Below are 25,217 nucleotides of genomic sequence, written 5' to 3'. Positions count from 1 at the left end.
TTTCAGGGAGGTGCAGATCACTGTTTGGGCATGGGTGGGTCATCAGGTGATGAGTAAATGTATTGGGCATCACTTGTATTTTTTTTTCTTTTTCTCTTTTTATGTTTATTTTTTTCTTATTATTTTTCCTTTAAATAATTACAGTATATTTTAAATTATTTTATTGTTATTATTATCATATTTTATTTCATTTTAGTTTGTAAACTGTTCTTATCTCAATCTACAAGTTTGGAGGTTTTTTTGACTGATTTTCCTTCCTATCCCACTGAGGGGGTGGCAGTGTGTGAGCAGCTGTATGGTGCTTAGTTGCTGGCTGGGATTAAACCACAACAGATGGGTGAATATTTTGTCAAAGACAATCCAGAGCTTCCAGGGTAAAGAAAGCATCAATAGCTTGCTTAAATAGCAGAAAATACAGGAACTTCTCTTTGTAAAGCAAAACATTAAATTGTAGTGTGTTGTCAAAAAGGAACTGTATTTGTGCCTCCACAAATCACCCTGCACTTGCTGAACATTGTCTGTCACCCTCCACTGCAATGCTGCTCTGAGACATTGTCCTCAGTTCTTCCTGAGCCCACACACAGCACTTTCCTTCCTTGAGAGATCTTTCCACTCCCTCCTGGAGTCCAGAGCTAAAATCCTACCAACACAATACACACTGACACATCTCCCTTCACAGCTGCTCTCCTGTCTCACCTCTCCCCAGTTCTCCCACCATTTCCTGGAGCTGCATGTAGTGCAGTGAAAGCCACTGAAGAACATTAAAATAAATACTGTAATTTGTAAGGGACACAGGATAAATGAGCATCCTTTCATAATTCATTCTCTCCACTTTGCATGACATTGTTCTATTGACCTATTTTTTACTGTCAGCTCCAGCAGTCAAAGTTAAAGGAGAACAGATCAAACTGTATACACATTCACATCAAACAGTCTGGGGTTCAAGGGTTTGTTTGTACCATCCTTATTGCAGAGCTATAAGGATAACTGAACTGCTGTTTTTAATGCAGGAAGGTGGACTAGGATGCTATGAGGATGATACATATAAATGGGTTTTTTTTCTTCCCTAGTTGTGCTTGTATAACTATGTATATTTATCAATGCACAAAATACTTTTCCTAGTTTTATTTAATAAAATGTTGATTCTGCTCTCTTAGAAAAATCCATCTGGAGTACTGAGTCCAGTTCTAGGCTCCCCAGCTCAAGAAGGACAAGGAACTTCTGGAGAGAGTCCAGCACAGGGCCACTAAGATGATGAGGGGACTGGAGCATCTTTCTTATGAGGAACCTCATGAGGTTCAACAAGGACAAGTGCAGAGTCCTGCATCTGGGAAGGAACAACCCCATGCACCAGTACAGGCTGGGGGTTGAACAGCTGAAGAGCAGCTCTGCAGAGAGACCTGGGAGTCCTGATTGATAATAAGCTAAATATGAGCCAGCAATATGCCCTCTTGGCCAAGAAGGCCAATGGCATCCTGGAATGCATCAAGAAGAGTGTGGCCAGCAGGTCAAGGGAGGTTCTGCTCCCTCTCTACTCTGCCCTGGTGAGGCCTCATCTGGAGTCCTGTGTCCAGTTCTGGGCTCCTCAGCTCAAGAGGGACAGGGAAGTGCTGGAGAGAGTCCAGTACAGGGCCACCAAGATGATCAAGGGTATAGAACATCTTTCATACGAGGAAAGGCTGCGGGAACTGGGGCTGTTTAGTCTGGAGAAGGGGAGATTGAGGGGAGATCTTATTAACATTTATAAATATCTAAAGGGCAGATGTCAAGAGGTTGGGACATCCCTTTTTTCTACAGTAGCTAGCAACAGGACAAGGGGTAATGGGATGAAGCTGGAACACAAAAAGTTCCACTTAAACATAGGAAAAAACTATTTCACCATGAGAGTGAGGGAGCCCTGGCACAGGCTGTCCAGGGGGGTTGTGGAGGCTCCTTCCTTGGAGGACTTCAAGACCCACCTGGACATGTTCCTATGTGACCTGATCTAGGTGAACCTGCTTCTGCAAGGGGGTTGGATTGGATGATCTCTAAAGGTCCCTTCCAACCCCTACCATTCTATGATTTTATGATTCTATGAAAGGCTGTGGGATCTGAGAATATTCAGCCTGGAGAAGAGGAGACTGCAGGGGGACCTCATTAATACTTACAAGTTTTTGAAAGGTGTATGTCAAGAGAGTGGGACAATATTTTTTTCCTGTAGTATACAGTGACAGGACAAGGAGCAATAGACAAAAGGAAAAACATTTTTACTATGAAGGTAAGAGAGAGCCCTGGCACAGGCTGCCCAGTGAGGGTGAGGAGTCTCCTTCTCTGGAGGTTTCCAAACCTGCCTGGACATGCTCCTGAGTGATCTGATCTAGAGGGACCTATTTCTGCAGGGAGGTTGGACTAGATGATCTCTAGAGTTCCCTTCCAACCCCATCATTCTGTGATTCTGCCATTCTGTATATTGCAAGAAAAGATTTTAAAATCCTCATTCCCAATTCTTTGTGTTTCCACGTAAACCATTTTGTTTATAAACAGGACATATTTCACCATATTCTTATTACTATAAGCGTGTTAGAAGCCAAATGTTCATATAAAACTATAAACTATTTTTATTGAATATTTTATCCTACCAAAGTAAAAACGTGTAACTCTATAAATTAGGGATCTTGCTGACATCAAAAGTGGTGTTAAAATGCAAAAATCATTAAAGTTTTGGTCTTTCAGGCACCTGAACCTTGCCAGTTATTTGAGTCACATTTTAACTCTAAAGTAATTCTCTTCCTTGCCTCCCATTTAATCAATGAATGAAATTGTGATTTACCAAACGCAGTGGCAGTTCTGCAATTAGCTTTAGTGACCACGACTTCACCCCCTCATCTTTCAACATGCATGAACAAGTGGAACTGAAAAGTTAACAATTAAAACAAGTTTTAGAAAAGCCAGGTTTAATCACCACTTGCTCAGCTGGAAAGCATGAAAATGATTAAAAAGCTGTAACAAACCTGATTTTCTCCAGCTGAGTCCAATCTGCAGAACTGTTCTTACTGTAGGACACGGTGATGCTGGGATCTGAGTAACTAAAGCGACATGAACCTGATCCTGGGGAAAACGATAAAATGAGAAGTGTTACGACACAATGAAGCAATAAATGGTCCTCCAATAACCACAGCTGCTGACTGTGCCTTTGTCACATCATCACTTCTGCTGATTTTAAAGCGCTTTGATTGATGATGAAATTTCCTGTGATCTGTTGCTGAAGGTAAACACAAAATAATGCATGCTTTATGAGTCAGAAATAAAGTAGAAATGATAAATCACAGCAGTGCTGTGTAATCTTTGTAAATTTCCCAGGGGAAGCCAAGTAAATTACTTAACACCCTCGACTGCAGGAAAAAAACCCAACCCATATAATGTTTGAACAAACCCTTCTTATTAGAGAATAATCCACGTAGCAGAATTCATAGGGAACACAGTAAAAGACTGGGGTGTTTTTTTGTACTACAATATAGAAAAAAAAACTCAGAAGTAAAAATACATTAAGTGACAGGAAAATGTATACAGAATTACTTGAGTCAAGAGCAAATGTGCTTTAGGATTTAAAAGAATAAATAAGTTACAAAATTAGTTATTTAAGGATGCCTAAAGAGAATTAAATTAAGAAATCATCCAATATATTCACTAGAGCTTATAATTAATAATAAACATTTGATGGTGATTTGGGAATCTCAGAACACTTTACAAAAATGAACTAATTGAGCCTTAAGGCAACCCTGCGAGGTAGGTTAAAATGTTTACTTTTGATTTATAAAAAGGGATCTCTGGGTGCTGTCACAAAATATGATCTTAACAATTAATAAAGGGGATAGTCAAAATAGCAAATACTGGGACTGAAATTGTAAACCTAGAAAACATAATAAAAGACTTTAGTAGTAATGAAATTCACTAAGACCACTATTTTGCCTCAGACACCAGATAATTCATTCACCTCAGAAAATTCAACACCCAGTGAAAGACAAATCCTAACCTATACTCCCCAAATCCAAATTTCTACTTCATAAGCATGTTGAAATGTGAGATTCAAAGCAAAAGGTATCAGTTACCTTCCATATTTAAGAGAAGCATCTCAAATTAAACAGCACCTCTGATGGCATCAGGATACTGCTGAGTGAGTAGCACAGCTTTTCTCACAGTAGGAGTACGTACTATGTGTGCTACAAGTAGTATGTCACATTTATATGTGCTTCAGATACATTCAGTCATATTGAAAGTTGTGTATATATGTATTTTCATATATGTATAAATATATATAGTATATTGTATTTTATATATCTCCAGATGTGGAAACTGTCGACCATAAAATACTGACATTTTCCAACCTGAGGTACTTATTTTTGTAATGAAATAAATGGCCTGATTAAAAAGGTGTTAACCACTTCTACAAGAGAACAGCTTACACATTTTAATGGGAACATATGTCATTCAGTACACTGTTCACAGCCTCAGCTCCCCCGAGGCAGTTCACATTCACAGCTCTCAGCTCTAGAGAACTGCTTTTCTGCTCTGAGATATGCATCACATACCTGTGCAGAGGGGGGAAAAACACCCCAAAACGGGGTGAAATCCCATCTCTATAATTTTGGCTGATACATCAGCTAGCATCCTGGCAATGCCCTACAAAGTTGCTTTCTTCCCTCTTTTACTAGTCACGTTGTAAATAGAGGAATAGATACTTCTGAGCCACTACAGCTGTGTGTGGTACGTTCAGCTGGTCTGACTTGTATTCTTGCTGTAATGAGGCACAGAATAATTAATATTGCAAAGGCAGCAGGACTTTGAATTACCAACCATGTACCCAAAATGACTACAAAGCAACCGTCTGGTTATATTTTACTGACAAGGCACTTTATTTCTATCATATTAAAACCAAATGATGTCAGGAAAAGCCTTTGCGTTTCATATTTGCCCATCTGCTGAGATGGTCTACTTTACTGAGTGACATCTGCTGTCAGTTCCTACTTCTGTGGTATTTAGGAATTCCAACCCTCACACTGGTTCATTTTATTTCAGTGGAATTCAGTTATCATCTGGTTTAGCCACTTTGGCTGGCCAAAGGCTGAGTCAAACCAGCAACATACTGAGTTTTCTGTTAGACAGACATTAAAGGAACATAAACAGTAAAAACAACCAGCAATATAGATTTTATACCATGTGTCATTTCCAGTGCTGTTATACAAAGCCAAGTCCAAATATGCTTCTAAAAAATAGGAAGAGACCTTTTTGCTGCCCATACTGGGCACAAAAGATGATAGGATATGAGTGTTCCCTGTCAGTACAATCAATGTGAAAAATGTTGTCTGTTAAGCCTGAACACTCTCAAACTCTACAATGAAGATCAAAGTTATTGCTTGAAAGAAATGAGGCCACTTAAAAAGGGCTTTGCAAGGTAGACTTGCTATTTCACTCATATTAATGGAAAGGGAGCAATAGTGACAGAACAAAAAGAAGGGAGAAAAGTGGTGAGTTTTGCTATTGTTTTGATTACCAGAACATGTTGTATTACGATTAAAATTAATTTGGGAAAGTCCTCAAGGTCAATGGAAGTGGCAGTTACTGGCTGTGAGAACAAATATGGTTTTGTATTCCTGACTCAACATTGTAAGATAGCAAGAATATTTACCATGTTAGTATCTAATTCTGCAAAACTGAAACTGGTAACAACAACAACAAAGACAAATTAATCCATTTGAAAAAAATCATTAACAAGGTTCAGGTGTTATCCTTTGCCACTTGAACCATCATTTTTAAGTATGTAAGAAGAACATGGATCTGATGATTTCATATTTTACAAAATCAATATTCATCTTAGCTTACATTAACAGTTTTTTCCCAAGAAAGGGGAGGAAAGTTAACATACAACTGCACTCCAGGGCAGGTTTTACTGAGATGATATTGAAAGTCATTGGCTTTCATTATAATTTTCAATACTACTTTCACTATTTGCTTTACTTAATACTATCACTCCATATTACTAGGATCATATTATTCCTATATGGGGATTGTTTGAATAATTTTGTAGAAATCTGTGGTTCAGATGTTTGCCTCTACCTTGACCAGCAAAGCTAGAGTCTGTCCTTGTGAACAAATAGATGATCAAAATTCAAGTAGTAACATGGCAGGAACTGAGGGTAAATTCAGCTGGGGAAGGGAGGTGTCCTTCACATTGCCTCCAGAGATGGTAATAAACGATTTGTCAGCTCTGAGCAGAGCAGCAGGGGCAGGATGTCATGCTGTAAATCTTCATACTCTCCCATTCTCCAAAGAAAAAGTTGTACAAGATGACATAAAACCTTTTGAATTAGATTAGAATAGGCTTGTTTTAAATCAAGAATGCCCACGTTTTGAATTTGCCATGAAAGTGAGTAATAAAACATGCACAGTGATTACCATAAAGAAGTCTATATTAGTAATTTACTGCATTACAGAAAGATGCCTTTTTTGTTCTTAAGCCAAGTGTGTCAAAGCAGACCTGATGACTTGGTGAGGTTACTGCTAACAAAATCTGACTAAAGAGTTAGGATTATACTTTCAGTAGATTTACTGGGGAGGTGGGGGAGGGGTGCCATCAAACCATCCCCCAAACTAACATAGCGTGATATAGCCTGATTTTTTGTCTATTTATGTACAGTCAAGCTTGTCCTTGAGTTTCAGGAACAAAGTATTTTTCTCCTTTGCAGTTACTTTACTCCTTTTGATAGGCTTCTAGATGACGTTCAAAGACTTCTAAAACTTTTGGAAAAAAGCTAGAGTAGAGACAACCTTCATGGATGAAGCTTTAAATGCTACATTTGAAGCTCAAACAGCAATTTTGTCAATGAGTAGCCTCTTTTGTAAACCCCATCTATTTTCATATACTGAATATTCTGAAACTAGTTTATTTGGCTTGTTCTTTACAGGCTCAGATTTTGCCCCAAGGCAAAGTTTTATAAAATAACATTTGCTCAAAGTTGAATCCAGACACTGATTCTAACATGGGAGAGTTTTGACTGTCAGAGCATTAGAAAGCTAAACAACTCCTGACCACTGCTTTGTTAATTCTGTCTAAACTAAATAGAAAAGAATAGAAATGCAAACCAAAAGTATTCTTCTCAATTGTTTTACTGCTTGTTTATTGGTAGCTCATAGTGAGGACCTAGCTATCACTAACCACCTACAAACCTACAACATGTTCAGTTGAGACAGTGATGACTTTTCCTAATAAGTCTTGTTAAACTGGTTTTGGTTTCCCTCAAAGCCATTTAAAGTACTGGTGAATATTTTATGTACCTTATTTTTTTAAAATATCATATAGGTAAAAGTAGTAAGAGGAGAGTACTTCAGGAGACATGTTATGAAGGCACTTCATATCAGGTATTTGTATCCAAATATTCAGCTATCTGTATCCAGGCTGACAATAGAAGGTAAAATGAATTCTCAGTATGGCTTTGCCTCCAACTGTGTCAGATTTACAAAAACCCGGGTCACATGGCTGTTGGTCGCTAAGATTTCTTAACAACAGTGATTAGAAGCTGGTGTTCTGCTGAGATAAAACTGGGTGCCATCTGCAAGGGAAGCAATATTTTCCTCCTTATAGATTGTGACATCCTCTGCCTCTTGACAGCCTCTTGATAGTTCCTGCAAGTGCTTCCGTGGATAAGCAGATGATATATCTAATGCTGGCTTTAAGGGGAATGAGTCTAATGTGGAACTGAACAAGAAAATTTCACAAAAAAAATTTGTAGAAGGGTTTGAATGTGTCCTGACTGCAGCCTGAAAAACAAAAGGGAGCTGAGAAGGATCCCATTTATCTAACGCCAGAAGATTGCTTTTATTCATTTTGTTAATGTGATGAATAATGATTAGTGTTGGCTAAGGATTATGATTTGCTGATATCACTTGAATTAAGCCAAACTGGATAGTATAAATTGCTAGTGGTCAAATTTGGCTGGCTTGCATTTGGTATAATGCATACTCAGTGGACCCCAATTTTTTAGATGTATGTCTGTATTGGCTTCTGTTCAAGAACCAGATTTATTTAATCATATAAAAAGATGGAATATTTTGTGCTAAATATAATAGAAACACAAAAATGTGCATCTCATTCTGCCTCTGAAAATTTCCTCAAAGTAAGATTTGAAGCCATAACTTTGAATTTAGTTACAGGCTTGATTTAGATCTTCAGACTATTATCTTAAAAGTTGTTTCATAATAACAGTTGTGTATAGAAAAGTTAAGAGTGCAAACATCTATTTTAAGTGTAAAAAATCATCAAATTAAAAACCTATGAGAAATCTTTTCTATTTTGTAATTGTAGCCTACCTTCTAATTCAAGGAAGTACATGGTTTTATTGCTGGCTGCTTTTTTCTCCCTTGTGAGAAGAGTATTTTGACTATCTGCACCCCTATATGTGTTCTGATAAACAATCAGAAGTAAATACCTGACACTAGAAAAGAAAAATGTCAATGGAGTTTACCTTTGGCAAAAATCAGATCTATTCTAGTATTAATGAGAATTACAAATTGTGACATGCAAAGTCTCAACTATTTAGTTTTTACAGGTTTCAGAGAGCAGATAACTTTTGTTGCACTGGCAGGTTTAGACTGTTTCTCCATTTTGGAAACGCTGAAGAGTTACATCTAAATAAAAATGAAGTTATGCTAAAAGCAAGCTAAACGCCTTCCTTGGAAAACTCTAAAAGAGGAGAAGAATAATTAATAAATAATTTGATAAAAATTTATCAGAAAGACTTCAGAAAGAAGTCTTAACAATTAATTGGAGGTCAAACTCTGAGTGCATGAGGCCCTGAGCAAGCTGTCCTCACCCAGAGGATGGTCCTGGTGGGAGCTGGTGGGGAGCACCGGAGCAGATGACCTGCCACAGTCCTTTCCCACCCAACTCCTTCCAGGAATCTCAATAACAGTGAATGTACTTTTTCTGAATTAATGCAGCTAATCTCCTTTAGATGAGAAGTAAAGTCTGAGGAAATACTTATCTAACTTCCTCTTAGTCTATTTATGTTCAGAGATATGATGTGCTTCCTGTGTTCACAAAAATTTGTTCTCTTCTAATGAACCAAGATCAGACCACAATTACTATTTCTTTTTGTGCTGAAAACATTAAGGAGAGAAAAACAAGCCAGGCAGAAAGCTGTATTTCCCTTATGCTGGTTTACAATTCATTCTGAGGTAAAGATGCTCAGTTATTTATAGTGTCTCTTTCTCAGTCAGCAGGTATGTGCTTAAGTGATATGTTTGTTGCCAAATATATAATTATATGATGCTTCTAAATTTAACTATGTTCTAATTGCTGAAGGCAATGTGAGAGAACTTGTTAAAACCTGGATATAACGGTCATCCAGGAATCATAGCTACTGAAACAATAATATTAACACCCCAGAAATAACCTTACAGTGGTTCTTGAATGTCTCACCAAGTAGCAAGCCCTGTGCAGAGTAAATATTTTCTACTGGTGTACCCATATTTTATGTTTCAAGATTATTGGCATGAAACGTTTATTGTCAGATTATGTGGAGATCCTTGAACTGAGAGGGTGACCTCTCAATGAAGCTGAGTAAAATGTAATTGGTACAATCTTAAACTCATGGTAGTTCAGTAGTACACTAATATGTATTGATAAGTAGAATGAGACTTTTTGTTTAACTCTGGTAGCAATGTGGGTCACTTGTGAAGGTCAATAATCAAGAAAACAAGCATCATAATGTGCTGATAAGGGTATCAAAATACTGCAGGAAGGTAAATGATGTTTCATTTACATACCTATAGCCAGTCCATTCTAGAGAGGCAGCATAAAACACACATTGGTTACAAGAAATGCTGTGTGAAAGGAGGTATCTTGAATACAAAGATTTGAAAGTCTTTTCTTTGCCTGCATCAGTGAAATTCCCTGGCTCCTAGAAAACTTGGGAAACACTTCCCAAGCCCAGTCCTCAGCTGAGGTATCTGTCTTTTCTGAAAGCCTATAAAACTGATTGCCTGTCTTTAACTTTGCATGGGTAGGTAATAATTAATTTGGCAAAAGCTCTTTTCTCAGTTTCCGATGCAATTTCTATTTTTATCTGCTTTTGCATTCATGGAAACTCCCTTCCCCCCTCACTGGAGAAAGACCCAGCGGTGCTTTACTGAGCCGGGGGCTTCACTGTCCCTTCCCCTGCCCCCCCTCAGGAGCTACAGACGCTTTGTTCTTACAGTTAATTCAAAAATGGACAATTTTAATCATACAAAAAGTGTTATCCTCATACAATGATATGAGCAGGATTAAGATGAAAGTCAGTCTGTAATCCAGCATTTATTATTTGCAGCAACCAATTCCATAATGGCCCACATTTGACTGTGAGGCAGTGGCTCAGCCACCTGCCCTGGCTCTGAATCCTGAGGCTCTCTTTATCTTTTCTGCTTTTCTCCACGTAGTAAATCTGTAATGCTCACATTTTAATTCCTAACAGTGGCAGAGAAGCCCTGCTACAGAAGTAATAAAGACAATATTTCATTGTAACCTTGGGCTAGCCAAAACAACACAATCCATTTCGCCCCAAGGCCATCAAAATGTCTTTCAAATATGGCATTAACTTTAAAGCCTGGTTTCAATCTCGGCATTATCTAGGAAGCCTCTCTTGTATAACTCAGCAAAATCAATAAACACTACCTAACATTTCCAAATGCTTTGTGAAGTGTGTTAGATGATGTTACTTACCTGTCTTATTCTTTTGCATTAGAAGTAGTTTATAACTTAACATAAAGGACTTCTCTGCCAGGAAGGTGAAAGTAGTAGTTTCATACCAGGGAAGAGGAAATAGCAATTTGGGTGGTGAGTCAAAAACCTTAATATTGTTTTATCAAGTGGGAAAATGGGAAATGAAGCAAGCAGAAGAAATGCAGAATGCCGAATGACACCAATTTTAGCACTGAATTGTTTCAATTTTTCAAGTTTTCCCCAAAATGTAAAGGAAAGAAATTAGAACAAAATGACCTGGAGTTTCAGATACACTCAGTGTTCTCACAGCTTAAAGGGGATTTGGATCTGAATAGAGCAACAATCAAACAAACTCAGAATCTACATTTCTTATGGACATTAGTTCTTTAAATTACCTACTGTAAAAATGGGTTTATGTGTTATTTAAGCTTGATTCTGTCAGGGTTCTCACACTGTTTTACTAGCCAGCTTCCTTTAGAACCTCATGACAGCCCAAAAGTTCTCCACATTTACTTGATGCAAGATAATCTCTCTGCTGGTCACCAGGCCAGCACAGTTGGCCAGTCTCTACCACTACCAGTGGTACTATATGGATGTGAGATGCCTGCACAGCAGACCTGGTGCTTCGTGGAAGGCGTAGGAGCAGGAAAGATTTGAGTGACTAAAGGAAATCATCCATGCAGGTGACTAAAAGGCAGGAGGTGGCTCAACACACCCAAAACATTTGGCACCACAAGTGTTTTTGTGTTCGGTTAACAAGATAGTGAAGGATTTGAAAAATCAAATACTATTCCATGCTGAATTCAGAAAGGGATCATTTCTCACGTTGGTATTTCTCTGGAGACTTGTGAGTGAACTTTCATAGTAGTTCTGGAGGAACCTGCTCAGGGAAAGCCCAGCACTGTATCATGAAATGGCTATCATGCTGTCACTTGTGAGTCATCCAACAGCCTTTGCTAATTGTAAAACTGACTAAACAAAACTGGAAATGAAGATAAAAAGATTAGCAACAGTTCCTCTCAGACAAAGCTATGGCCTATTTAACAAAACGTGTTTGGATGTATGAATTTCTGTTGAGTGGTCTGAATCCAAGTAGACAGTAAATAGATGACATAAAAGCAGTATATAACACCTGCCACCACTGAATTAAAACATGACAAAAATATGAATGTTAAGTGACTTCAGACTGTTACTCAGGGCCAAAGGCAGTCATTGTTGAAGTGGCTGAGCCAAAATGGACTCAGGATGTTTCTGGTTGGCGGGAGAAAGAATCACCGCCCCACGCAGATGCTCTGCAGAGCCCTCCAGATGCTGCTCTAGAGGACAGCCAGGAGAGACTGCTATTTCCTCCACAGAAATATAAAGGGGACAGTGAATCAGCTGCACTATTTATGTAACTAGATAACTTTTGCAAGCTTGTTTTTTGTCCATCCATTATTTGCTGAGGTTAAAAGAGAAGTGAATGTGTTTTCTGGAGCATAGAGCTTGGCAGGTAAGGACTAATCACAGAATGGTAGGGATATCAAGGGAGCAACAATTCTGAATAGTAATAACAACAACGTTAATAATAATCTGTAGTTTGAATATGCATCAGGGCAAAAAAAGAAGTATTTCCTTTAGCTATGCAATGAATTACATTTTATAATTTTATTCTACAAGACTTGGACAAATTCAAATTGCCACTAGAAAAATGAAGGAAAATACTAAGCCTGGAAAAAAATTGCATTTTTTTTATAGTAAAGATGGTAAACACTATCTGTATTTTGTCTTCAGCAGCCATCACTGAGACACTTAGCCCACGGATTTGCTGAGTAAAACAGCTCTCATGCAGACCCTAGTGACCTTGGTAGTTCAGGAAGAGTAATAGAAGCTGCCGGGTTAATGATTCACTAACCTGATGTCTTAGGGTGAGTCAGGACATGACATGAATGACCCTTACTCATATGCTGATCAAAACCCATCAATAGCATGTTTTAAATAGTTTTCTTCACTACACTTACATAGGACTGTGGAATCAGATAGCATGAAAATTAAACTGTAAACAAACTAAGCCACACAGAAGTTCTTGGCATGTGCATGCAACTTGCCTCTTAAAAAAAATGACAGTATAAATATAGAGTCATCACAGATTAGACAATTGCTCTTCAGTCAAGTGCAGATTACAGTCTGACAGATTTTAAAAGATCAAGAAATTTGAAGAGAAGGCAGGGATGATTGCTCAACCAGAAAATAAAGTTGCAAGAGTGGAAAGTCCACTGAACAAGATCAGAGAAATGATGAGTTTTCTTACAGGTGTTAACGTTACAGTAAGATTGTCAATGAAGTACTTATATATGTAAACCTAGAAAATTTAGCATTTTCTTTCCTTTTTGGGAAAATAGAAATTAGGGACAAAGAGAGTATCACTGAAAGAAGATCACTCGAGTTATGTATCTGCACCCTTAATAAGTGGGGTTCTGTCCTCAACAAAAAAGTCCTGAATACTTTAATACCAATAATAGTATTTCTATTTTAACAATATTTTAACCATATTAAAAACAACAGATAGATAAAGTTATCCTTGTTTCCATTAGAAAAAAAAATAAGAGATACTGATAAGCTGCAGGCATATTGCTTGTGATTTCAATAAATTAATTTTATCCATATCAATAAACTCGGATGCCTAGACAAAGTAAACTGGAACAATGGATGGGAATGGCAGAGAAGCAACTGGATGGTGTGAGAGAAGCAACAGGAGAAAAGGATCATTCTTACTCTGTGAGCAAAGTCCAAATGCTTCTGGTTTCTGGTCAATGTGCAGATTAAAAGTTCCATTTAAACGTAAGAAAAACTATGTTACTGTGAGGGTGAGGGAGAAGTGGCACAGGCTGCCCAGGGAGGGTGTGGAGTCTCCTTCCTTGGAGGTCTTCAAGACCCACCTGGAGACGTTCCTGTGTGACTTGATCTAGTTGAACCTACTTCTGCAGGGGGATTGGACTAGGTGATCTCTAGAGGTCCCTTCCAACTCTTGTGTTCAACGATTCTATGACCCATCTTTTGCATAATACCTACTGGCATTTTCCTGAGAAAACAGAGACCATCTGACCAAATCACAAAACCCTCTCCCAGATTAATATCTACCATTAAAACCTCACACTGAAAACTGGATTTTTAACAAAGATTGATGGGTCAGATGCATGTTTTGCTTCATGTCAAGCCTTTTAATCTAGCAATATCAGGGACTAACCATATGATCCATGTAGCAAAAATACCTAAGGAATTTCTAGTATCAAGACTGTTGTCCAGGAACTGATGATCACCTTTGCTCATTCCTGCTCCATCTTCAGCTCTTTCATGTTAATAGTTAAATGTTAAATGCTCTCAGAGAGTGGCATGATCTTTGCCAGCTCAGTAGCACCCTCAGTACCCACCAGAACTTTAGAGATAGGATTTTATTACTTTACTTACTGCAGGCAGACTTTTCCTGCATCATATTGAGTTTTCTTGTAAGGTATTTCATTTGTCATGGTGAACACACACTCCAACATTTTCAAGTACACCATAGTCTTGGCACTTTACATCCAAATATAAAAACTATGTCTAGTTCTGAACAAAATGAGGCTGTCACAGGCTTTCTGTACATCATCTTATGATTTCCAGGAGTTCTGGCATTATTACCACTACAATAACAGAAAGGGATTTCAGAAGACTGCAATAAGCATAAAACTTTTCTTGATGTGGCATGGGCATGGGCAAGGGCACTGGTAGATTTCAAGGTTTAGCTCACTTTTCTTGATTTCTAAATCACGTTTTACATACTTTTACATTTTCATTTTTTTGATTTGCTGTCTCTTAAGTTCCTTTGTAGGATAATTAGGTGATGGTTATATACAGGCAGTAATTCCATCACAAAATTGCAACAAATAAAAAAGCAAGTCATCCCTGTCAAAATGTGGTGTTTCAGTGTATCAGATAGCAGCATGCAGAACAGGTAACAGTGAGCTGCTTACAGGTTCATCCAACTATCTTGGCACCTTTTGCATCTCATTTCAAATTCCCTTTTTCATTAAACCAAAGCCAATGTAAAAAAAGCCTAACGTTTGGCCAAATCTGAAATCAGAGATTAGTGACCAATCCCAAGTAAAAGCTGTTAAATTTTAGAACCCAACATTTGAAAGAGTTCGTTATTGTGGTTTTGTGGAAAAGAGAGTTCAAGCCCAAGCTTTTTCCCCAAATAAAGCAAAAAAACCTTTTGAACCTTTGGTTAATTTTTTGTTTGCAAGATTAATGGCTTAGTCTTTGAAAAACATTGCCAAATGCTTCAAATGTTTGAAGACTTATTTCCTCTCAGAAGGCAGTTCTTTAAAGAAAATGCTTCCCCCTCAAATCAATTTTTGTTCAGTATGAAATAATTGAGGTGTTAGAATTTTTTTGAAAATTGGGAGGAAGGGAAGACAATTGCTAATGTGCTCTACTAATGACAGAGGATCTTTATTACAATGACATAAAAGTTGAAGTGAAAGCAATTTTAAAGTAGAATCCTGCCTTACAAACATTATGCATTTAGCCAGTACATGATATTGTCAAAGCCATCCTGTTCTCAGAGGAGTATTCAAGCACTTTTGTAATAAAGCTGAGGAGTGGGAGCTTTTCTTAGCAAGTTATTCTCGTTGTCAGATATTGTTTAACAGGAAGAAATGATCAAGCAATACGAGGACATAAGAAGAGCTATGGAACAAAGTTTTTCAAGGTAATGTAATATTTTTCACTAACAATTTCCACACTGCAACACACACAGCTTGGAGGAGCACCTGCCCTCCAAGCACCTGGCCAGGTTCAGTGTTGGTACTCATCACAGCACCTTAAGCTTGGTGTTTGACTCAGAAACCCTGGAGAGGAAAGAGAGATGGGAAAAGCCTGGCAATGCCAAACTGCCCACGGAGAGAACATGCACTGCCCACATACACCATGGCCACAGGAGCATATGCTTGAAGAGAATACCCAATGAACAACACATGAGCAGAACCACTTGCACACCTCACACCTTGGCATTCCTCCCTTAAAGCTTCTCCTCTTCTCTTTATGTGATTTCATGGATCTCTTTCTTCCCGTGTTTAGCTCAACTGCTAACTTCTCAGTACTATGAGTCATCACAGTGGCCTATGCAAATGATAGACCATGCTTATCCCTGCAGAAGTCCAGGGCAATAGCTAAAGGGAAAAGACTGAGATTTGAGTGAGGAAATGAGACTATTTCAACTAATGGATCAGATTAATGTTGTGTGGTAGCTTTTGTGCAATCCTTCAATTCCAAACTGTTGAATTAGATGTTCTGGCCTGAGAGAGCCCAAAGGCACTGCTTTAAATATCTCAATTAACAACCCCACAGAACATTAAGGAAACAGATAGATTTTGTCTTTCACATGTCAATGTTTGGTCTCGGAGAAATGTGGTCATAGATGATTAGGACATCTGAAATAATTGAAATTTTCTGGACACTTGGGCAGAGAATGTGTGAAAACATCACCCCAAAAGGCAGGGCCACTAGCTTCAAGTGAATGCTAGGTGGCAGATAAGTTGCTTTAATTCAGAAAGGATACTGAAAATTAATGTTGTCCTGTGTGCTGAATAAGCCTTACTAATTACCTTTTTATCCTAGTTAAGCCTTTATCTGAAGTGCACCTTTTTGACCTTGTGGTCCTTTAAAGTGCAGGACTACCAAATGGGTTGTAAATGAAGGAAACTACACAGAATATCAACTAATGAAAAATTCCCTAGGGTGTTACCTTTCCTAAACATACATCTTAAAAGAATCTGGGATTGATGGTAAAATCAAGACCCTCTTTTTTTTTTTTTTTCTTCATTTCCCAGTTTTTATCTGCTTATTTACCTGCAAATAGAAAATACCATCTGATAATTAGTAATAAGAGTAATCAAAGGGTGTGCACCTTAATGGGGCCAAACTATGTGATGAATTCAGTATAAAGATATTCCCCAAAGATTACAGTTTAAGCTATTCTGCAGTCAATAGCGTTAAACATTCTTTTAAGAAAAGGCAATTCCCTTGGATGAATCCCTAAATAGGGTTATGATTAAATCGGACATTTGGGAATACGCTGGAAGCTGGCAAATGCGTAGTTTAGATTTATGATTCTAAAGCCAAGTACTGCTGAGCTCAGCAGCAGTCCCCTGGCTCATGCCGGTTTTTATCAGTTACAAAACCAATCTGCACTTTATTTCAAGCTCAACACAGGCGCTTGGGGAAATGTGATACATTTTGAACTTCAGGCTGAAATGTTATTTACTCAGACATACATCCACCTCTCTCCTGCTCCATCGTACCAGAGATCTTACTGATTCCTACTGGTAGAGGTTAAGGTATTCTTACCACATATTCATGGCAAACTCTCCATATAGGCTATTTCCTACTCATATTGTTCTTACCCTTCTTTTATCTTTCCTAGCTGCTGGGAACAAAAGCTACTAGTGAAATCCTCAGCCTAATTTTGAAACTTCTGGGAACCTACACCCTTCTGCAGTTCACCTGCAGCAGACACCAGACACTGAGCTGTGACAGCAAACATTTACCTAACAACTCAGTCACACTACACTGCTTTTAACCATGCTGGGTCACTGTAAGAATAACACCTAGAAAATTTCTGTAAATTTTCATGAAAAGTAGAATTCCTCCATCATCATAAACCTGCAGCATTATAAAAGTAACCTATTCTTGGGGCCAGCCAAGGGTGGGAGAGATTCTCTGGGCAAGCGACATCTTAGTATATCAAATGAGCTATTCCTCTGAGTGAAACTGCAGGGTAGCTCCAGGCTGGTTTTTGTTGGAGGTGCCCAATATTTATACAATATTTCAGTTTAGGAATTGATATATGTTTCTGGCTTTTTAAAAACAATAATCAAAAATAAAAGGATAGATACAAATCTTTAGAACTATTAGCATTCCAATCAATTGCAGGGTGACAGGTAACCATGACCTCAAACAGTCAAATGAACAACTTCAGTTAAAAACAAACTTAAATGACATCTTTCTGAAATTTCTAACATTTTGATTTCCAATCTGTTAGAAAAAAAAATCAAAAAACCAAGCTTTTTGCAAGCTACCTGATAGCTCTCATTTCCAGCTGAAATTTCCAAAGTTTACTCACACTTCTGCTGAGATACTTTTGGAGAATTACTTTTTTAAAAATAGGAATATGATTTGGAAACATGTATCCAGGGGTCCACAGAGAAAACAGGCTACATTTCCTGCTTGCTTTTTTTATTGAACCGTTTGTATAATAAAAACATTTTTCCTTCGTCTTTTGAACACTGAGATATGAGTTAAGAAATTGTGTTCCCAATTTGCCCTCAACCTGAGCCACAACTTCTGCCATAATTTATAGCCACAACTACGTAGACAAAATGGGCAATAACTTACAGAGGTTAATCCAAGTAATACAGCATACAACCACACTGTTGATAATATGAACTAAATAGCATTTAGTTTTGGTCTACCCCATCTAATCCATTCATAGAGATGTTAAAAAAACACTACTCAATCAGAAATTGGAATGTATCAAGGGTTTTAAACGTTATAGAAGTTCATCTTTTTTAGAAACAGTAATCATAGCTCAGAGAAAAAGCAAGAGATTATGAAGTTATCTGGTAGGTTATAAAGTAAGAGAAAACATACAAAACCCAGACATGAATATGCCTCCCACCATCAGTGTATCCCCTGGAATTTCTCCTTTCCAAGGTTTAGACTAAGAGCTGTAGACTAGGAGATGAATAAATGTGCTACAGGTTTAAAAAGGTACTTTTTATCACTCCTATCAAATGCAACATCAACCAGAAGGGTAAACCTGAACTAAGGGGCCATCTTCCTTTGCAGAAATGATGTTTATATTTTGTCAGGTGAACATGTAAGCTAAACTTACCAAGGGAAAATTGAAGGACGGATGCAGTTGTTGTATTAAGGCCAGTGGTGGTCTGCAAGAAAAAAAGCAAACAGCAGGGAGGTTGAGTTAGATCAGCAAAACACTACATTCATCACTTGGTTTTCTTTGAAAGCATGGAAACTCTCTGGATACCTATATCTCCAGTGAATAAAACTACTAATTGCCAGCCATTTCAGGTTCAGTGATCAGGGACTTTTCTGTTATGTCATTTTGATTATTGATATCTCATCATATGTCAAAGATGGATATTTTTTTCTGTTATCATATTAATGTCTATGAAACAAACACATTTATGTGAAACTCTAGCACTTAACCAGTGCTTAGATGACTGAAAAAATGACACAGCTTAGTATAAATCTGTATGTATAGAATGATAATATAGAACATAATATTAAGTAAACCTAAAATAACAAAATGAAATATAAGAAGGGCATAACAGAATCTAAGTCTTTGATAGTAAAACAAACAAAATCTTGGTGATACTGTATAAAATATACAATGAAATGTGTTTGTCAACATTATTGACATCCAACCAAGACCTAGAAACAGGCAGAAAGCACCAAGCAGCTCACTCGATATTGTGCACAACCACTCTCCTTTGAGGCTTTTCCTGTCCCTTCTTTCAATGCTCCCATATTTCAGTAGTTTAAATTAGAACTCTTTTCCTGAAAATACCATAAGACAAAAAGCACTAGAGTGGTGTGAAGCACACATATTTCCTTTCAATTAATTTTGAAAGTTGGTTTAATGATACTGCTACATAATAAGTAAGGCAGAAGAGCTGCCTAAAAACATGACCTGATCTAGTTATATTATTAAAGAACTGAAAAATCATTGCAACCATTTGACAAGCAGAAAGATCAACTGGAGGGTCACCCTGAAAGACTCAAAGTTTGGTTTGTTTGTTTTAGCAAAAGATCTAACAAAGATTTAATTTATCATCATAAGCAGATTTTAGAGGCTACAGTGAAGAAGAAAAAATGTGAGATGACAGTGGCAACACTACATCAAAAGAGAAAAGGAAAATTACCTGGCCAAACAGTAAGCTCACACAATTATAAAAGGAGTAATCTAATTGGAAGATCAGGGACAGCAAATATCTTAAAAAAATTCATCTGATATCGCTGGCAGTGATACCTGCATCCTAGATTTCAAGACCTTGGAATTGTCCTCCCATGCCAGACCCTGTGCACCAGTATTTCATGTCATTTCGCATACAAGCAGTGACAGATTCTTCTATCAGATGTGCTCATTGTGATCTGCATCTATACATCATGTCATATTGTGGATATGCCACAGAGAAGTCAAACTTCTGTGCAAATTCAGCCCCAGAAGTAAGGCTAGCAGGCTTTTGCTATAGAGCTCAGATGGGAATCTGCATGGAGACAGCTCCAAGCAGAGTAGTCGGAGGACTTGAATGGCCTTCTTGCTTTGCTTGTGAAAGTGATATAGAGGAAATCAAATAGTAGATAAGAATGGAAAAAAGGGGTCATTTGTAAAACACAAATAAACATTTGAGCTTATGGACACCAAACTGTCGTTTTCTAAAAAGCCAGTATCCAAGTAAAGATTAGACCCAACAAGATGCTACATTCCTTCAAGTGTCCATTTACTGCGGTATTATTGCAAAGGCAATTTTATCAGTATTTTCTAAGGATGAATAGTATAATTTCTTCTTAATTTCCCTGAGTCATGTAGTGAAAGGAGAGATTCTTCCACTATCAGGTATTCCTTTGCTCTTTAATTATCTACTGTGCGGATAAACTTGAAAACTGCTGAGAGAGATCTCTCATGTCTGAAGTCCCTGAATTACCCTGTGCATTGCTGCATGATGCTGAACAAAAGCTAGTCCTAAATGCAGATGTTTTCTGACTGTTATTTAGGACTCCATTGATACAGAACAGATGTTATCTCTTAATCACCTGTTTTGGCTTTTCTGTCTTTGGAGACGTTCAAAAGAATTTCCATGTCTTTGCAAATGTATATTCACGTGCATGTGAATAACAAATTCTAGGTGATAGCTCCCTTCATTTTCTTCCATGTACTAACACCAGCTTTTGGGGAGCTACATGCTAAATCAGCTCAAACAGTTGAGTTCTGTTAAACTAATAATATTTTCCTTTTGCAAGTCAGTTTTAACCCATGTTCATTTTCTGGTGGTGCCCATACAAATAACATCTCTCCCCCTGTGGGAGGGCACAGACGGTGATGTAGAGGAGCAAAAGGCACTGGACTTCTTCCAGTGCCAGCATGCACCTAATTGAGGTCTTCATGAAATGATGGCCTTGAAATCATGGATGGAGACCTGAATGAGTTGGCATTAGTTTTGGGCATGTTTTGTTTCTTTTCTGTGTACATATGACATACAGAGAGGAACTTCTTATAAATATTAAAGAATAGGATCTTCACTGAAAGGCACTGAAGATTAGCTGATAACAAGACTCTGTGTTTAGAAGGGTGCATAGAGATTTAGGAAATTTATCAGAGCTGTTGATGCTCTGTGAACTAAGATGGACTCAGCAGGACAGACTCCCAAGTCTTCACAGTCATCTCAAATGGCCACTTTTATAAATATCTGAAAGTTTGGCACTATTTGTACATAATATTTACTTAAATTACAGCTTTCCTCTTTTCCAAATATTCCTAATAGTTAATTTTATGGTCTTTAAACAGAAATAGGGAAGCTGCATTTAAAAATACACTTACATCCCCACCTAAGTCCATTCTGTCAGGATTGATTCAGTGTTAGGTATCACACTTATCATGCCAAATAATAAAGTGCTTTCTGACTTGAGTTATGACTACTTATTATGTTAGTTTACATTCAATTAATTATGTTGTCCAAATTCCAATTTGAAAACAAAACCCTTTATCAATATTCAGTGGCTCATATCACCAAGAAATTAAATTTATCAATTAGAAGAAGCATTCACATAGAGTTAAAATTATGTTGTGAATCATTTCAATAATCACAGAATCATAGAATAGTAGGGTTGGAAGGGACCCTTAGAGATCATTTAGTCCAACCCCCCCTGCAGAAGCAGGTCAAATAATGCTTCAGAAAAAAATCCATTAGGCTTACTAAAAACTTTTTGCAAAGTTTTGCAAAGGACTACTAAGTTCTGATGCTGCAGAGTTGCTGGTAGGGAGCTTTTAGAGGCTCTTTTCCTTTGCTTGCAACATCTCTGATGTTATACATCTTGCCAGGATTTTGTCAGTGGTAAATTCTCACCAACAGACACAGACAGTTGACATTAAAAAAGCCTCTGCCCACAGGAACAAGAGGCTGCTGGGAGTGAGGAGAAGAGAGGAGGCGAAGAAAGCAAACCAGCAGCTGTCACAGCTGCTGATAGAATGCATTTTGCAAACTCAACTCTTCTTGACTAAGTATTTTAAAGAAATAATATGGCACTAGGACCATGAACAGGAACAGAGATTTCAAGAGCTGTTTCAAGCAGGGACAGAATGGGATTCAAATAGTAAAGGTAATAGAATAAAAATGCATAATGATTAGAGAAATGAAACAAGTTTTAAAATTTGTGCCAGGAAGAAATAGATGGTGAAATTGCTGAAACATATCTGCAAATTAGGAATAAGTTGGTTTTAAGAAAACAGGGATTTAAACCTATGTTCATGTTCAAAAATAAAACTAGGTCAGATCTCTGGCATGAACACCATCCTGTGCTCATCTAAAATGTTAAGTCATTAGCATGTTCCTTCAGAAAGGTTTGATTTTTCTGCAACACTGCCATAATATTTATAAACACTTTCATTATTAGGCTGCTAACTGTTTATAAGCATGATGATTTTTTTCTGCTGACTATTTAATCACACCACTTTGGTATCATAATAAGTTTTTCCAAGTTCCTGATACCATGCTAGTGTTATTTTACCACATGGCAATGCGACAAACACAGTCCAACACTGGATTTTGAAGCCAATTCCTGAATACTAAAGATAGTCTAAATTATATATCAACAGGAAGAAGACAGCTAATTAATGACACTTCAAAGCCCTCAGAGCTGGGACCTGGGTTCGCTAAATGTGATAAATAGATTGTTTAGGAGTGTTACCTCTGCTCAGTACTACAAAAAAAAAAGAGAGGTAAAAAATTAGGAAAAATATCCCAATGGTGTGACTTTGTTTTTACACAGGACATGAAACAATGAATCTCTTCTCAAGACAGTTAATGGGGCATAGTACATTCAAATAGGATTCAATGTAGCAGAGAAGCAATTCAACATCCCTGTCAGGATTCCCCGGCTGGAACTGGCTGTGAGAGAAATGACTGAAATTCTCCTTTATCTGTAAAGCCTCTAAATTAGTTTTGTATGTGTTTGTGACTTTCAGACACCACAACAACAATATTTACATTGCATTTGTGGAATTCTTATCTCAGTTAAGGATGTAAAAATTGTCAGTCTCTGAAATGAAGAGAAGGTGCCTGGCCAAACCCACTTCTGTTTTATGGCCCTCTTCCATGTACACTCTCAAATAGCTCTAATCAGCCTCTGCACTCAGAAGAATGTTGAAAATAAGAAAATTAATTCTGAATTACACAAACTTTGAGTTGGCTGTTTATTTTTCACTTCTTTCCAAAACTCCCATTTTGCATACATCATTGCAACTAGCTGACCAGTGACAGCATGTAGGCATTGCTTATATATCTTTCACTTTGTTTCTGTACCCAGATGATCCCAAGTTAATGCAAATTGCACCATATTGTTCCTTACAGGAATTTTATGACCAAACTATCCCCCAATTAAATTAAATCTGTCACCATCATCATGACTCAATTTGTTACATACACTTTGCTGAGACTGGCAGGTGCTCGCTCCAGGCTGCATTTGAATCTGTAGGATGTATTGTTCACAAGTGAGGTTTTACAACCAAATTAATATTTGTCAACAGCCACAAGAAAAAAAAAAAGAGACACAGCTAATAAAATAAAAGAAGAAAAATGAACCTTGTCTCTAATGGTCAGAAAAAAAAGAGACTGATACTGGCTTGACAATACAGTTCTATTTCCTTGCCTTGGATGCACACTGGATCAAGAGACCTTCCCTTTCAAACTATTGCAATAATGTTGGGTTAACATCATTTGTTAGCATTGGCTTCAAACATTGGGATGTTCTTGGGCTACTCTTTTATGGCCTTGTTTAAGAGCCTCTCCACTGAACACTAAACTTTTAAAACACACTGTCATGGTTTGACATGACAGCCTTTTCTGGTATGGGGGAAGGGGCTGCAAAGATGGCTCCTGTAAGAAGTTGCTCACAACTCTCCCCAGCTCTGAGCCAGACCCACTTCTGGGGCTGAGCCAATTAGACGCCTCCACGATCACTTTTTAAGAAGAAGCCGGAAGGGGAGGTGTTTTCCTCCATTTTTCTTTCCTTCTTCTGCCCCTTCTTCTCTTCTTCTGGCTGGTGGTGGTGCAAGGAGTAGGAACAGTGAGAGAAACAACCATGCGGACTCCAAGGTCAGTGATGAAAGGGAGGAGGTGTACTGTAGCAGAGACTCCCCTGCATTCTATGGAGAGAACTGGTGAAGCTGAGATTTATTTTCATTTCTTTAAAGACCCCGCATCAGCGGTACAGACTCATTCTGATAATGAGCCCGCATCAGGGGCAGAAACTCATTTTGCTAAAGCTGACCCCGGACCAGGGGCAGCGATTCACTTCATTAAAGGCCCCAAGCCAGGGACAGTGATTTTGGCCAGAGGAGGCCTTGTCCCGAAGGAGGGGCCCTTTATCACTATGGCCGGAGCAGGCCCTGTCCCGAGGAAGGGACCCAATATCCACAGCTGCAACTGTGGGGAGGAACCCACGACAAAGCAGCTCATTAAACTTAGGCCCAGAAGAGGCCTTGTCCCGAGAGAGGGACCTTGCAACTGCAGAAACTGCAACCGCGGTGAAGAATCCACGTCAGAGATATTCACCAAGGACTGTGTCCCGAGGAAGGGACCTTGCAAGTGCAGAAACTGCAACCGCGGTGAAGAATCCATGTCAGAGATATTCACCAAGGACTGTGTCCCGTGTGAGGGAACCTGTATCGGCAGAAGCCACAGCTGTTGGGAACAACCCACACCAGAGAAGTTTGTTAAGGACTGTGTTCCGGGGGAGGAACCCCGTGTTGGAGCAGGGGAAGAATGCCAGGAGTCATCCTCATCTGAGAAGACAGAAGCAGCAGAGCCCATCTGTGAGAGACTGACCACATCCCCCACTCCCTGCCCCCCTGAGCCGTTGTGGGGGGAGGAGGTAGAGATATCGGGAGCAGTGAGCTGGGCCCGGGAAGAAAGGAGGGATGGGGGAGGGAGATCTTAAAGTGCTGGTTGTAATTTTCTCATCATCCTACTCTCTTTTTGCTTTTATTCCGTTCTGTTTCTTGTAGAATAAACTTTCCTACTTTCCTCTCTAAGTCGAGTACTGGAGTCTGTTTTGCCCAGAACCATAATTGGCAGTGAGCCCTCCCTGCCCTTGTCTCAATCCACAACAATCTTGCTTATCTTTTTACTCCCATTTCACTGGGTCCTCCGCCATCTTAACGAGG

General features: G+C 38.4%; 1 protein-coding gene across 1 annotated transcript in view; it reads right to left on the bottom strand.

Annotated features, from left to right (window-relative positions):
* The window catches only part of RELN (reelin), a 296,993-nt gene that overhangs the window by 131,129 nt on the left and 140,647 nt on the right, over positions 1–25,217 (bottom strand). Inside the window, exons 8-9 of the mRNA XM_062020283.1 lie at positions 18,648–18,699; positions 2,991–3,087 (exon numbers count right to left, since the gene is read on the bottom strand). Of these exons, the coding sequence (XP_061876267.1) occupies positions 2,991–3,087; positions 18,648–18,699 (149 nt within the window). The remainder of the gene's footprint in view (positions 1–2,990; positions 3,088–18,647; positions 18,700–25,217) is intronic.

The sequence above is a fragment of the Colius striatus genome, chromosome 1 (assembly GCF_028858725.1).
Source record: "Colius striatus isolate bColStr4 chromosome 1, bColStr4.1.hap1, whole genome shotgun sequence".
NCBI lineage: Eukaryota > Metazoa > Chordata > Aves > Coliiformes > Coliidae > Colius > Colius striatus.
The sequence above is the reverse complement of the archived record's forward strand: the minus strand, read 5'-3'. Positions and strand labels throughout refer to the sequence as shown.